Source organism: Dipodomys spectabilis, unplaced genomic scaffold (genome assembly GCF_019054845.1).
Source record: "Dipodomys spectabilis isolate Male_0828 unplaced genomic scaffold, ASM1905484v1 ptg000089l, whole genome shotgun sequence".
Lineage (NCBI taxonomy): Eukaryota > Metazoa > Chordata > Mammalia > Rodentia > Heteromyidae > Dipodomys > Dipodomys spectabilis.
In genome coordinates, this window is record NW_024870766.1 from 4,860,801 (window position 1) to 4,877,786 (window position 16,986).

A 16,986-nucleotide genomic window follows, 5' to 3' on the forward strand; every position below is an offset into this window, starting at 1 on the left:
CAACAGTTTACATAGCTTTGACCTTTTCTCTCAGGATCAATTTTATTCCTGCCTCCTAACAAATCCATAATTTCTAATTTTTAATACTTTCAAGGACTCATTTATCATCAGCCTCCAGTTTCTTCTTTTATCTAATACAGATCACCATCTAATATCACAGTTCTCTTCCTGATCAACCGAGCTCAAAAGCATTCAGAGGCCTACTAACCACCAAAAGAGTTCCCACCTATGCAGCCCTTCATTCTACAGCACAACTGCAGCCCAAGTTCATCTCAAAGCTTAAACTAAAGTATTATTAGCATTCAAGCTCAACCCTCAGTGTGTCAAAGTTCATTGTATGCTTATTCCCTGTGCTGCCTTGAATCCTCTTTCCAGTGACTAGGTACCTTGATGTCACAGTCACATACTATGAACAAGGATATCATAACAACTTCAATTTTGATCTACTTGCTTGCTTCTGTCCTTGAACCTATCCATTACAGTGAATTCTATAACACTGTTATAAATTTTCTCCTTTTTTAAGGTTTACTTGTTATCTTTAAGTAGTTGCACAAAGGAGTTGCCATTTAACAATGCAGTTTATGACTGTAATATATCTTAATCTTAAACCTGGAGCAGCAACAACAACAAGGTTAAGATGGTTAATTCTAGAGTATAACCCACAGACTAGGGCGCATACCTGCTAGTCAGTTTCATTTTTTTTACTTCATTTTTGATCTTCTATTTCTTGTGCCTCTCCTGTTTTCTCACATTCAAGGACTACCCGCAACAAACTGAGTAACACTGACAATTTTTCCTTCCTCTAGAACTCAATAAGAATCTAACATCCCATCTCAGCCAGTGAGCCTTTTTATATATAACAAATATTTTACTACTTTTTCTTTTCTTCTCCTATTGTAAAAGAAATCCATGGGCTGGGAAGGTGGCTCAGTGGTAGAGCGCTTGCCTTGCATGCATGAAGCCCTGGGTTCGATTCCTCAGCACCACATAAGCAAAAAGAAAAAAGCCAGAAGTGGCGCTGTGGCTCAAGTGGTAGAGCGCTAGCCTTGAGCTGAAGAGCTGAGGGACAGCACCCAGGCCCAGAGTTCAGGCCCCACACCCCCGCAAAAAAAAAAAAAAGAAAAGAAATCCTTACACGATAGCATGTGGAGAAAAATAGAAGTGGTGAGCACAGAAAGGAAGACCTACCTCCTTGGAAAATCTGAGGTTACTGAACAGAATGTTTCAACTACCAGTGTGCAATCTGCTACGAAACGGTTGAATGAAGTAAGAGAGAGAGAGAGATCTATTTTTTTAACTTTTTTAATTTTTATTTTTTTATTGTGAAAATACTGTACAGAGGGGTTACAATTACATGGGCAAGATAGTGAGTACATTTCTTATCAAGCATTGTAGCCTCCTCCTTTGTTTCCCCTTCCAATTCCTTCCCATCCTCCCTCTCCCCCCACCCAATCTTCCCCCCCCCAAGTTGTAAAGTTCGTTTTCGACATGACAACTTGTGCTTCTCATTGTTACAACAGGTCCACCTGTATCCTTATTTAAACGACTTGTTTTTCCCCTTCCCCTCCACAAATTATACCGACAAGAGATCTATTTTATTTGGTAAAAATAAAGTAACTGACAAACTCGATGATTGGTTTAGATAAATAGGAATAAGCTGAGATAAACTAAAAAACAATGAAGAACAGATGATGCAAAAGTCTTCAAAATTAAACAGAATGTGACATGATTATAAGAGGTACTGGATTCTTGGTTTGCTTTTTTAGCTAGGGCCTTTGGCTTACTAGGCAGTCACTGGACCATTTGAGCCAGGCCCCCAGCACATTTTGTCTTTGGTTACTTTTCAGGTAAACTTTTTCTCAAGTTTCTGCCTGGAGAGAGACTCAGACTACATTCCTCCTTCCTAAAGCCTCCCTTGTAACTTACTGATTGAAATAAATCTCTGTAACTTTTTTCCCATTGCTCCAACCTTGATCTTCCCAATGTCTGCTGAGGGTTTTCTGACCCCTCAGCCTACAGAGTCCAATAAGAGAAAGAACAATGGACATTAAAACCAGCCCATACAGAGATGTATAATGCACCATTTTAAGCCTCATACAAACACAAACATGAGTGCCTACCTTCCCTGATTGCTGTGAAAGGTGTACCTTCTTCTTCTTGCAGCCTGATCACCTTCAGGGCTACTAATTTCCCATTTACCCTGTGGGAAATGAAAGAAAAGATGAGAAATGAATCTGTGAAAATATGTGCCTAATCGCCTTCCTTATGACTTATATTTTATGCAATTTTTGCACTGAAAATGTCAGTGACTCAATTACACCACCACAGCAAGATTAATTCCAGAAAGATTGGGAATGCTATAGCATCATCAAAAATATTCACATTTTAAATATTCACACTTGCATTGGCCAAGATTTCACTCCAGTTTTCTGTGAGTCACTCTGTCCCTTCCAGAATCAAAGTAATATTTAACAAAATCACACACACTTGATGATTATTCTCAGATCAATTTAAAATGAAGCAGTCAAAATAACACTTTTCCTTTGTTTCGCCAAACTCCTTCTGGGTTGATTTTGCTGATTTGTCTATCTTCAGTTTTAGATAAGGTCAATCAATTCTCAAGGACAGAAACGACACTCAATTTTCCTCTCCTTTCTCCCTCTCAGTAACACACCCCCCATTTTTCCTTTTAAACAAAAGTCTCCTGGATTTATATTTGATCTGGTTGTTTTTGTATTATAGCAGATGATGACCAAAAAGTTATGAATATACTATTACAAGATGACACAAGACCCAGCTATCCAAGGCAGATGGTTCTTCCAGACACATTCTAAATGTGTGTAAGCTCAAATGAAAAGTAAGATGAAACTATGGAGATAACTATTTATCCAGTTACTCCTGTCAGTAGTCAAATTTATGACTATCTAAATCAGTTTTGTTTGATCGATATTCTACGTTTGCTAGGTTGAGAGATATACTTTATTTGGTTCATTTGTTAAAATGTGAATATTACAAGAAAGAATTTGGTGAGATGTAAATTTCCATTCCACATAGTTCTTCTGGAACCAAGCTCTCATCCTTAGAGTCAGCACTTACCATTATTCTTATTTTCACATCTATAGAGTTCCATATATATCACAAAAATAAATGCACACACATCCATATTCATGTAAAGAGCATATATAAACAAATGATAGTATGTAATACAAAGTATACTATATATTGTTTTTGTCCTTTAACAATGTGGTAATTTATGAATTATAAATTCACAGAAAACTGCTTCTAGTTTTTAAAAGGCCATAGGGTATTCCTTTGTATAACAGAGCATAATAAATTTAATTCCAGTCCTCTACTATTGGGCATTTAGCTTGTTCCCAATTTTTTGCTACCTTTATGGTGAAATGTATATTCTTATATATGAAATTTCACTCATAAGCATGTCTGTACGATAAATTCCTTAAAAAAGAATTGGAAGTTCAAAAGGTATGCATATTTAATTTCTTAACTTTGATGAATATTAGAAATGTATGGTAGATAAAGGATAAATTAAGCCTTTCTTATAGTAATGCGAAACTTCTTATTCCTTCCCTCTATCAACTATACAATAATACAATGATGTTTGATTTTGCCAGATTGATAGGTCAAAATGGTTTCTTCTTGCAATTTATAATGCTACCAAAAATCTTGAGAATCATCATAAAGGAGAGTTCAGGTGGCCCAGACAATCCAGTACCTGAGTTTGAAATTAAAATTTCAGTTTGTTTAACTATATCTACTTTGTCTGTTTTTACTAAAAATGCAAAAACAGAAACAAAGGCCAAGGCATTCACCAAAGCCCAACCATCCTAGTGGCATTTCCTTCTGAACTGATTGACTTCTGTTATTTTATTATAGGTTTTGGTAATGCCATAAGGACATCCGGTTACAAGGCTCCACAATTTGGCTTGTCCTCCAGATTAGTTGTGCTGACTTTTTTCCTTGGCTTTCAGCTGGGAGGATAGATCTACCTGCTGTTTTTCTGCTCCACAATCTCTACTCCTCATACATAACCTTGATTCCTCTAATCCTATGTGTGCTCCAGGTACCCAGGTGCAGGCATAAAGAAATGATTATGCATATGGGTTCAGCTGGAGACTGTACTTTGTCCTTCAGGACTGAGGGAGCCTTTGGCAGGACTTGAGGCTGCAAGGCAGTCAGTGCTGACATCTGTACAGATTTTTCTCAGCCCAGTTGAGCTCATCACTGGCTCCCTGAGGAGGCAGTAACTGATTCCAGGAATGACTTGGAATTTTCCCTTCATTTACACATATTTTCCCCTCACCCATAAAACACATACATACACAACCTTCTTCCCATAAAACCTCTGCATTTCTCTTGAGAAGTATTGACTTGCATGTACAGGAACTGAATTATTAAATAAAGGGTCCTCATGCTTTTGAAAATTATTTTTATTTATTTTTTTAATTTTTTTATTGTGAAAATACTGTACAGAGGGGTTACAATTACATGGGCAAGATAATGAGTATATTCTTATCAAGCATTGTAGCCTCCTCCTTTGTTTCCCCTTCCCATCCTCCCTTACACCCCCCTACCCAATCCTCCCCACCCCCCCCCCCACCAAAGTTGTAAAGCTTTTGAAATTATATACTTAAAATCCGCAAAGCAATGACTAGTCAGTATACATTGAAACCAGGCAAGCCTTTAACTGAGTATCTAAATGTAATTAAAGTTGGAACTCCTGTGAGTAGTAATGTAGACCGACTTGTATAATTCTGTATTGAGGAAAAAGAATTGAACATACTTTCTGTCACTGTTTAAAAGAGAAAGAACCACATTATGGAATTCTAATTCTGAAATCAGCATAAATTAAATTTCCAAGTGTTCCTTTTTTATAGGCCATGAGAAATGCAATGGTTGACTTTGAGATTTTATGTATCATATTATCTGAAATTAAAATTTCTTTAAAATTTATAGGACACTACAGCTTCTGGAGTTAAGAGATCTATTAACTGATAAGTGCTCAATACTTGGAACTTTCCTAGTACAGGGTGTGTGTTACTGAATGAATACAGATACTGTTAATACAGATCCACTACATTTGCCCGTACATATGCATAATAAAATATAAGGCGTACAATTATTTCCAAAAATTCCAGAAATATTTAAGCATTCTGTAAAACTTTCAACATCATCTTTCATGCTTTATTTAACTGTTCCTTTACTTTCTTTTTTGAGGTAGAATATGAAGTCCCTGTTGTTGATGCATGTAAATAATACAGACAAGTTTTCATTCTCCAGAAGTTTTAAAATTTTAGAATGCTTTGTTAATTAACCTTTTCACACCCAAAACATGTTTGAAAACACTGTCGTTTAGTAATTTGATGACAGACTACTAATCAGCATCTCACTCTTCTCCAATTATTTCATTGGTTTTTCCATTAAAAATCATATTGATCATCAAATTGCTCTTTAACCTGAGTCACTATGACTTTCTCCTGTCTTAATTAGTTTTTCCTCTACATATCTGGACACTTACCAATGGCTGAGTCCCTCATTTTTAAGGCCAAATAAACATGTTAAGTTATTAGCTCTGTCTTTGGTAAAGGGATACTTTCAGAAAAAATATTAAGGAATTTTGAATGTTCTAGAATTATGTGTATCTGTCTTAAACTTTAGGATGGCTTGAATTACTTGAAATTCTAAGTTACTAAGTGATGCAAAACATGACCTTTTAAAGATATCAAAAGAAGCTATTGTTCTTTGATAAACAAGAATATAGTATCTTTCAATTATCTTGTGGATTTAAGTACTTTATGAAGGCTCAAAACATATAATTTAAGCATTGATGTAAAATCATTTAAAGACAAAATTCAAGTCAAATCAATAAATTCAAGTCCTTTAGAGGAAAACACTGAAGGTTCCTCTTGAATACGTCTTATTAATTATATCAAAAGCTAATAAATAGAAGGCAATCAAGGTTTGATTTCTAGTGGAAACATTAATTCAGGTAAATAATGTAGCTAGAAAAATGTTTCAAAAATTGTTGATATTACCATAAAATGCTCTAAGCTACACAGAGACCCATTTCATTTAGTGATCTTCTATTATGTTATTAGGTTATACACCTGCCATTGCCAGCAACGTGGTTTCACTGTAAGACACAATCCAGGATCATCACGTGGGTGGAGATTCTGATTACAGCACAAAGCAAAGCTGCAAACTTAGCCTAGACAGCTCCATGCCGAGAGACCTGGGACATAGGATGGCAAAGCTGTGCTGAAGTGGATCAGGCATTCAAACTGGTTCAAATCCAACCTCTGCCAAGTTCAGAAACCTGCCTTCAATTCTTGATACCCTTTATATCATAGATTAAAAATTATTAAGTGAGAATGAAAGTGTGAAAGCTTTGAATAAAGAGAATAGCTCGTTATTTTATTCATCTATTCATTCATTTGCTCATTCAAAGATTTACAAACTCTATAAAGTAAACCCCTTGCTTCACTCAGGGTATATTTTGTAATTTGAAAAGATGATGGTCAAAGAGAATTTCCTTACAGATAAAAAATTCTTATAGGAAAGCCTACAGGTTTTCTATTCCATTACTTACCTCAAATTAATAGGATAACAAAATACAATAAAACAAAATTACAAAAATTATCTAGGTCATCTCTAAAAAGATGTCCATGTGCTAACACCTAGAAGAAATTATGACTGGAGGATATAAAGGAAATTAAAGCAATATACCTAAAAAGAAATTTAATAAACCCTGGGAAATTTAATATATTCTGCCTCTCTCATCCATTTTTATTTTGTCTCAAGAGAAAGTACTAAGGAAAATATTACCAAGTGCAGGCAGATACACCTAGCCTTTTCTTTCATACAGTTAGGGCTCAATAGTGAACAAATGAGCCAAACCCTTACCATGTAAAGGAGATTCTAGAATCCCTGCTGTTCTTAGTTATTCAGCCTCTTCCAAATCACCACAAGCAACAACACACAACTACCAGCCTGTGACCCTTTTAGGTAGTCATAAACATTTACCCATGTTTAATAAACAAATAAGATATTCATGATAAGAGGTATTCTCTCATCCACTGGTTTAACAACCTGATCAGAAAATAAGGCTATTTATTATCATTTTTATCTCTTATTCACTCTTTTGCTTTCTAACTGCTCAGCAATCAAATGAACAATAATCAGTACTAAATATGTATTGTAGGAGGTAGAACAAGGGTGTACACAGGAAAGATCAAAATCGCTTCCTTCCGTGGATGAAATTCATAGAATTCTTCTTTTATGACTGAGGATAACTCAAGATTCCCATTGTCTCTCTAAATGTCTATAGGTTCTCAATATAATTGATAGTGTCAAAATAGTCTCAACTTTTAAGTTTCCTTAAAATTCCATGATATAATCATCTCAGATCTTGAAATGGAATTCATCAGAGAAACACAGGGCTATCATATTCTCAGACTTCTGATAATTTAATTCACTTCTACTTTTGTTCTGCACATTTATGACTGAAGCTGTCATTGACAGCAAGGATGCAAACAGAACAGAAAGTAAGTGAATGTCACACCTTTCTATGCCAAAAACATCTTACATATGGACGGTAAGCCTGAGCTCATTCTTGAGTTCTCCCCAATTCCCACAGAGCTGAGTGGTCAACATCTGGTTTGAGGTTCAGCTATTTAGTTTTGAGAGACTTTTTATCATCTATTTTGATAGATGAACTCTCAAGAGTAGTAGTGGAGTTGATTGTACATTCCTCAGAACTTACAAAATAAAATACCTCATTTTGATGCAAGAAACTATTCTGTAGTGAACAAGAAGTAATCTGCATGTATCTCCCACAGGAGGGAAGATCACATCAAAAGCCTGGCATGATGGTGCACACTTGCAATCCCAATACTCTAGAGGCTGAAACAGAAGGATTGTGAATTTGAGTCCAGCCTAGGCTACAGAGTAAGAGAGGAGAGGAGAGCATGGGAGGCACCAACAGATGTAAAGACAGGTGGCTACACAGCACTGCTAAAATGACAAGAGAAGGGCCATGAGAATTTGATGAGAAAAGCTGGTTTCACTAGAAATAAGTAAAATATAATTCCTTAAGAAGAGTTTAACATTGATTCCCAGACTTAGTGAGATCTGAATCTTACTATGTTAGTCCACTAAGTTTGTCTCCATAAACATGCTTCTATTTTAAGCACATGGACCTGATGTGCTGAAAATGAAGGAAAAAGAGATGGAGTAAAGGCAAAGAAACATCAAACATAAAAACTGCAGCTGATGCTCAGAAATTTTGTTTTTTCCAAGTCCCACTTTCAAGTGTACTTATCTGGAGAAACACATTACTGAGGGCTTTGAAAATCCCACATTTTTACATTTCTAACAAACCAAATTTTCTCTCTCTGAGGTCAAGATGCCACTTCAAACAGATTTTTATCTCCAGCAGTCTTATTTTTGGTCCCCACAGAAAATGTTTCTAAAAAGCAGAAAAGAAATAGATATACTTGATGTTTCCCTAATCTTGAATTACATAATACTGTGGCTAAACTTAACATAAATATCCAACACTATATCTAAAAGTTAAAATCAAATTCATTCATTCATGATTTTCTTTGTAAAAAACAAAAACAAAAAAAGACTAGTTCAAACAACACAATCAGTGTGAGTCACAATCATTGAGTGACTGGGATTAAAGGAAAGAGGATAAAATCACATACTCAACCTAACAGCATTTCAAGCTTCCTGGTCCAAAGACACGCTTAAAGCATGGTGTTCTATTTTTCTTAACAGTCATAAATGTTTCTTATTCTTTAGCAAAGGAATGCATATCAGACCTGCTAATAACTGCTCTGGAAAAAAAAAAAAAGCATGTCGAAACAAGTTATCACAATGTAACAAAAAGCACATCACCCATCCACTACAAGGCTTTGAGACATCCCCATACACTCATTCTTGCATAGCATTAACCACAGAGATCTTGTATTTCCCATTCAAAAATAGACATGCAAAATTAAATGAAGTTTGGAACAGCAGGAGAAAACAATTAAAGCAGCTCTAGAGACTCATCAAGGCAGGACTATTCAGAGTTCAGACTACACTCTACCCATTCTAACAAAAAACAAAACAAGCACATACTCTTTGAGTTTGGTGTTGTAACTAGGATAGTAGCTACAATTTTCTGTTTGTGTTTTGACTGCAAATATACATTAGGAACTAATTAACAGAAAAAATTTCTCAATAGCCTCGTGAAAAGACCAGGAAACTAGAGGAGTCGATCCAATAAGAAAATGACTACTTTGATAATCATTGAAAATGTGAATAAATATACTTTAAAATTCAAAATAATATCAAGCAATTTAGATATGTCTTTTATAGTAAGAAGGATTATAGAATAGTGCTATAGTGCTATACAGCATCATCAGATACCTAAATCTAAATGACTATTCTCCTAAAAATAAATTTACAAAGGCAAGTAGAGTGTCAATTAAAAAAATTATTCCATTAAATATACAGCTGAAAAAAATCACATGTTAAAGAGCAGGGCTTATCCTAATTAATGTATTACTAAGGAATAAAGAATGGCCCTTTCAAAAAAATTACTGACATTTGGTGTGAGAAAGAGCTATGACTGTAAACTAAAAAGGGAGAAGAAAGAAGGAAGGAGGGAGGAAAATCAGAAAAGAAATTAAGAGAGAGACAGGAAAAGAATGTTTAGGAAAAAAGGAAACAAGAGCAGAAAGACAAAAGAGAGAAATATGAAAAGATGATAGACACAGACAGACAGACAGACAGGCTTTAAAGTATCACTGATGGTGAAAACTGCTGTTCAGGCATTATGACAAGTCCTAGGACAAGGACTCTTTTAACATTGTCTCATTTATTACCTATTTCATCTCTGTGTAATAGATACTATTACTTCACTTTACAAGGAAAATGAAATATGAAGTAGTTCAATAAGTGGTTCTAAATCATCATCACTAGAGGTCCACTTTGCAGACCTGGGTAATCAAACATTGTTTTTCATCATTTATTATGAAACTCAAAATAAAACAATATATTTTATAATAGCATTCACAAGTCATATCCTAATCATAATATTGTTCTAGGTTTCTAGTAGTGTACTTGCGCAATACAGGTAAAATTTAAATCAACAATAATCCCAGGATTTAGAGGTAAACTCTTCAACTTAGGTCCATATAGCTTCTACAGGATTCTTTTTATAGGCAGACACTTTTCCAAAATAGTTTCCTACAGAAATTTCATGATTGATTGTTTACTTGGTGCATGACTATATGGTCCTGTATTCTTTTACTGGGAAGGCTAAGGCAAGAACCTATGAATGCTCAAGTTCAACATATTTACCTTTTCCATTTAAGGAAAATGACCTTAGAACATTTGTCTTTCATGAAATTTAATAAGTCCTATCCATTTTGTTTATTGACAAAGACAAATTTGCTAACAAAGCATCCATGGACTGATTGGGGAAATAGTCACACAGAGGCAGTCTTATGAGGCACATTGTTTCTAAGATGGCCTGGCTAAAATTTAGCCTAATGGAGTGTTCCAGATGCCATGATAGATAACAATAATCATATCATGTCCATGATGAATATGCCAGCAGATTTTACTCTTTAACATCTACATGAACTTAGAAGAACTGAGACCTGTAAGTGGGCAACTTAAGAAAGAACTTCCTGGAAGTGGCGCTGTAGCTCAAGTGGTAGAGCACTCGCCTTGAGCTGAAGAGCTGAGGGACAGCGCCCAGGCCCAGAGTTCAAGCCCCACGACCGACAAAAAAAAAAAAAAAAAGAAAGAACTTCCTTAGCAATCACAAGGCTCTGAGTTCAGACCTAAAACTAGCCAAAAAAAGAAAAGAAGAGAAGAAAAGAAAAGAAAGAAAAAAGAAAGCACCAGTTAAAAAAAAAACTTCTTGTATCCTGGCTACAAATCCCTATTCCCAAAACCATCTGTCAGTCTCTTGTTATGCATTTGGCCTGGACCCCAATACTATTACAAAGGGGGATAGATTGGCTCTTTCTCCAGGAATTAGTAAATGAAAAAGTACTAAAAGGAGGCAAGAAGGGCTAACCTGACCTAACAGAATAATTGAAAGGGCAGGCAAGATGGTTAGATGCTGGGTAAGGGGTGGAGAGTATATACAGTGACCTTCCAGGATTCTTGCTAAAAGTGGTTTATCTTGACAAGGATTGGGACCAAGTTCAAGGCCTAGTGAAGACAAGAGCTTAGAAAGGATGAACAAAGTTAGGTCAATAGACGTATTGTCTCATATCTGCAAAGTTTCATGGCTTGGGTGTGACTGAGTTAAGTCGTAATGATGGAACCAAATATACATTAAAGGGAGAGAAGATTCTCTATACATGAAGGAAACTATCACAAACAACAGTGGAGAGAAGTGGGGAGGGAAATGTACAGAAAACCTAGAGAAAAGAAACAAATTGTGCATATCTGTATCTGTGTCTGTCTGAATTTAGTCTAGAGCTTTGAATGGAAATAAATGAGAACCAAAGCTAACATTAAAAATTGTCATAGATGTTGTTTTTGTTGTCATTTCCTTTTGTCTTGTTCATTAGTTTATTTGTCTTTTGGAGGGTAAGAGGGCACAGAAAGGGTGGGACAAAGAGTGAAGACATACAGCAGTGATACTAGACACTGTGGAAAATGAACTATACAACTTGTGGGTGGGGAAAGAAGGGGAAATCTCGGAGAGAACAAGAGAGAAGGGGCAACATGGTTCAAAAAGAAATCACTCATTAGCTGACTTAGATAGTGTACATCACCTCTACAATAACAATAAAAAATATTTTTAAATTTGTCATCTAAAGAAGTGAAACATACATGTTTCTGTTAGGGATTAAACCTGCTCGTGGCTGGTGGTCTAACATTTGAGTTATACCCTCCTTTCCAGCTTTCTGCTGGCTAACTGGAGATATCAATCTCTGTGATTTGTCTTTCAAATCTGGCTTCAAACTTCATTTCTTAGATCTTAGCCTCCTGTGCAGCTAGGATTACAGATGTGAGCCACCTGTGCCTGGCTTAAATATAAGATATACTATAAAATACATGATGATGCATCTTTTTTATTACAACAAGGACATCTAAATATATAATGGGTTAAGCACACTTGTTCTACTTCAAGAACTTTCCAAATACCTATGTATTCATCATCATCAACCAGGATACTTGAATCTCTTTTCTACAGAGCTAAATGTTTTGCTAGGCTTAGTGTGACAATAGGAAGAAAATTAACTAGGTTTTCAACAAAATGCTACTCAGTACAGTTAAGCCTCTACTACCAAATTTAGCCTGTAATAAGAAATCTAAGTTTCTTTCATGTGACACAACATAACATATCCCTTTTGAGAAAAAATAAAGAACAACAAAACATGCTGTACAGCTTTTCCTTGTACTAACTGTTTTCATGCAGTCTAGCTTCAATAAATGAATGAAACAAATGAAGTCAACTATCTCAAATGTGGAATAAAACAGCAAATAACTACAGAGGACAGTTTCACAGAACAGTGTATGTAATTAAGAAGTCACAAAAGTCAGCTTTCCCAAATGTCTCTCTTTCTTCATGTGTCAACTCTCAGAATCACTAACAGAAAGCACTCGGGCACATTTTCACTTAAGGTGATAATGAACGTTAAAGGAGAAGTCCATGCACTCATGGACAACATACTCAAAAGCAATGAGCAATTTGCTCAATTTTAATCCAAAATGTGCAATGAATATAGTCACCACAACACTCTTCCATGTGATACCAACTGGCAATCCTCAGTTGTCATCCTGAGGAATCCCTCTATTATACAACCATAGATAGATAGATAGATAGATAGATAGATAGATAGATAGATAGATAGATAGATAGATAGATAGATAGACAGACAGACAGACAGACAGACAGACAGACAGACAGACAGATAGATAGATAGATAGATAGATAGATAGATCCTGTTTAGCTCAAGCAATATTTTACCTTACAAAGAGTCTAAAAATTTGAGTAGTATATATGTAAATAAGCTAAAATGAACATAAGATATTTAAATATTTCTATGTCAAATATTGGATGACAAAGATCTTAGTTTCTAATTACTGTCTACTTTTTTTTCCTATAATATTTACTTATTCCCTTTTTGTTAAAAATGGAATGCAGCAATGCAAATTACCATTAAAAGTACATACTATAAAACTTACTTCCCACCTACAATTTCAATCATCAAGAATACAAAGAATGCTGATGTGGATGTGGGCAAAATGGCATCCTAATACACACTCTGTAAAGCAGTATGGAAGTTCCTCAAAAAACTGAACATAGAATTACCCTATGACACAGCAATCCCACTCCAGATCATTCATCCTAAATGTTACAAACTAGGGCACGGTAGGTCACCTGCACAACAACCACATTCATTGGAGCTCCACTCACCATAGCCAAGATATGAAATCAACCCAGATGCCCCTCAGTGGATGAATGGATCAAGAAAATGGAATCTGGGGCTGGGAAGGTGGCTCAGTGGTAGAGTGCTTGCCTTGCATGCATGAGGCCCTGGGTTAGATTCCTCAGTACCACGTAAGCAGAAAAAGCCAGAAGTGGTGCTGTGGCTCAAGTGGTAGAGCACTAGCCTTAAGCTGAAGAGCACCTAGGCCCAGAGTTCAGGCCCCACAACTGACCCCCCCAAAAAAAGAAGAAGAAAGAAAGAAAGAAAAGAAAATGGAATCTGATTCATCTATCAGAAACAATGATATTGCATCATTTGCAAAGAAATATAAGTAAATACCTTGGGTGGTGCAGAAGTGTACATAAATGTACACTTAACTGAAATAAGGAAGATTCAGGGGGAAAACTCAGCAGTATAATTACCTAGAAAGGCAAAGTCCATAGTTCAACAATATAAACACCAGGAAACGGGTACTTGAAAGGAGTGGAGTGGGGTCAAGGAGAGGAAGGTAGAAGAATTAAGAAAAAGAAAACAGGGTGAATGCAGTCAACAATTCAATGTATAGCTTACAAACTAAGAAGAGAAAAGGTAGGTGGAGAGGGATGGGTAAGAATGTTAAAAAAAAGTGACACAGATCAAGATATATTTGTATTCATAAACTGCTTTACTGAATGGCAACTCCTTTGTACAGCTACTTAAAGGGAATAAAAATATTTAAATAAAAAAACAATGTCCTGTACCAATGGCAGAGAAACAACTTTGATTACAACATATAAAATTATCTTTCTTCTTTATTTTGAAAAAGAGTAGGTGGCTAAACAGATAACATGGCTAAAGACTATATGTAATTCTACGTACTTGAGATGTGGAAATCAAGGAACCAAAGTTAGAAGCCAGCCTATGTTTAAAAGTTCAGAAGATTCCATCTCACTCAATGTGTGCCCAATGGCACCTAAACTGTGGTGGTGGAGGGGGGGAGTACAATGTCTGGGTGTAGTTCCACATGTTTTTCATCCCAGACAAAAGGAAGCACAAATAGGAGGACTGCTGTCTAGGCCTACCCAGATGTGAAATAAAGTCCTATCTTGAAAATGGACAACATAAAATTGGACTAGAAGAAGTGCTCAAGTAGCACAGCATCTACTTAGCAAGTACAAAGTTCTGGGTTCAAACACCAGTACTAAAAAAAAAAAGATTTCAGATGGGTGAGAATGATGGAAGGGGTGATATTAATCAAGATGCATTATACTCATAAAATGACATGCTGAACTGAAACTCCTTAGCACAACTACTTAAAAATATTTTCTTTTAATCACAAAAGTCTTGGCTGGGTGTAGGTGGCTCATGCCTGTAAACCTAGCTACTCAAGAAGTTAAGATCTGAGAATCAGAGTTCGAAGCTACTCTGGGCATGAAAGGGCATAAGACCCTTATCTCCAATAAGCTATTCAGAAAAAGCCAGAAGTGATGCTGTGGCTCAAAGGGTAGAAGAGAAGCCTTAAGCCAAAGAATCCCAGGCCCTGAGTTCAAGCCCCAGGACCAGAAAAAAAAATCATCAAAGTCAACAAATAAATTGTAGATCTGATTAAAGCTAAAAATAAAGAAAGTATATGAATCATTTTCTTTGTTTTATCATGATCTTAAAAATCCAGACCACTGGGCTGGGCTTACATATTTTGAATTTAAGAAAGTGAGAAAATACATGAACTCATCTGTGAGAAACATATCCAATCAGTATGCTACAAGTACTCAATAATTTTGAAGGATTTGGAAGAAACCTATGACTGGATTATACAGGATACTGAGGAGAAAAAAAGAAAGGTTTACTCATTTCTAATAGATGTAAATTGACAAATGAGAAGTGGAGAATAAGTTTTCAGTGCATATATATTATTAATCAAGTGTATGGACCTAAGTCCATCACCCAACCTACAGACTACAAACTATATTTCTACTTAGGTTAAAAACAGAAAAGTGTCTAAAACTGAGAACAAAAACTATAGAAGAGTTTCAAAGGATACAACAGATACAGAGAATAATTTTCTCCTCATGTTTCGTCTTTTTAATAATAGCTAACTATATTCAGAGCAAAGGTTAGGGATAAACTTCAGGTGGAGTTAAATAGTACTGGGTGTCTGCTTTGTCAAAAAATATTTGAAAGAAATAATTTCAAGGCATAGCTCACAGAATCACACCAGTGCATCTTCATTTGTGAAAAGTATTAAGGGTTATAATGCTGGCAGGGCACAAGTTGGGCTTGCCATATACTCATTTGGCAATGAATGAAAAGGTCATGAAACGAGTGTCATGAAATCGAGGCAGAGGTCCATATGAGAGGGTGGAAGCAAAATGGAAAATTCTTTCCCCCAAAAAATCTAATTAATAGAATAAAAAGGAAGCAGTGAGTAACCTAATTCAAGTAGGCACCAACATAGTACCTGCAATACATCTTGACCATTAGGGTTTCTATTTTTTTAATCTTAAAGTGAGACAAACTGGCTTATTTCACATCTTTTCCAGGATTACTCTACTGTAAAAATAACAGCTAACATTAACAAACTATGTACTATACATGTAGCAATAGTCCAAATAATAAGTTCACATATATATAACAATTATATATAGCAATTATATAAAGCCAATTCTATTACTATTTTTCAGGGCTTAAAAATACTCAATAAATATTGCCTTTTTCACCACTTTCAATTACAAAGAGAAAAGTAATATCAAAAGGGCTTTACAAAAATAAGTATTAATTTTAAAAATCACAATGTGGAACCAAAAAGAACAGGCAATATTCTAAATAGATTTTCATGATGTAACTACTTAATTAAAACTCCAGCTCTTATTTTTTTCATATCCCTAGAAACACTATCCCACTAGTCCACTAAACATATTTAAGAAAAACCTTCTTTTTTTATTTAAATTTTATTGCAAAGGTACAGAGGGGTTTTTGTTTCATAAATAAGGTAATGGTACATTTCTTGTCAAACTTTGTTACTCCCTCCCTCTTTCCCTCCTCTCCTTCCCTCCTCCACAAGTTGTAAAGTTCATTTCCAATATAGTGTCTAGTGGGTATCACTGTTGCATTGGTTCATCCTTTGTCCCACTGTATCTGTGTTTCCCCTTCCCTTCCCCAAATCAGATAAACTTATATACAAGACAAACAGTAGCGAAATCAAAAACAATGACAACAGAGTAAACCACAGGTGGGAAAAAGAAAGAAAAAGAAATAACTGCAAACAGTATAATGAAAAAAACCTCTTGTTTCCATTTCTTGGAGTTCATTTTGGTAAGGATCATTTAATATGGTCATATGGACATAGCTATTGAACCATTGTGATCCTCTTCAGACTATCCTCCATTGTTCTCAGTGTGCAATGAGGAAAAGCTTCTTCATTGTAAAACATCATAACTTTGTCTCAGAATTCATCTGGTCTGATTTTCTGAATATTTGTCATCACTATCTACCCACTATCTATTCTTTTCCCCTCTCCTCTCCTCCCTCCCTTCTTCTC

At 35.5% G+C, this 16,986-nt stretch overlaps 1 protein-coding gene across 3 annotated transcripts in view; it reads right to left on the reverse strand.

The window, feature by feature from the left end:
• Cdk14 (cyclin dependent kinase 14) overlaps nt 1-16,986 on the reverse strand; it is a 538,666-nt gene that overhangs the window by 378,270 nt on the left and 143,410 nt on the right. For all 3 annotated transcript variants that reach the window (XM_042684715.1, XM_042684719.1, XM_042684716.1), the window contains exon 5: nt 2,121-2,200. In XM_042684715.1, coding sequence (XP_042540649.1) covers nt 2,121-2,200 — 80 coding nt within the window. The remainder of the gene's footprint in view (nt 1-2,120; nt 2,201-16,986) is intronic.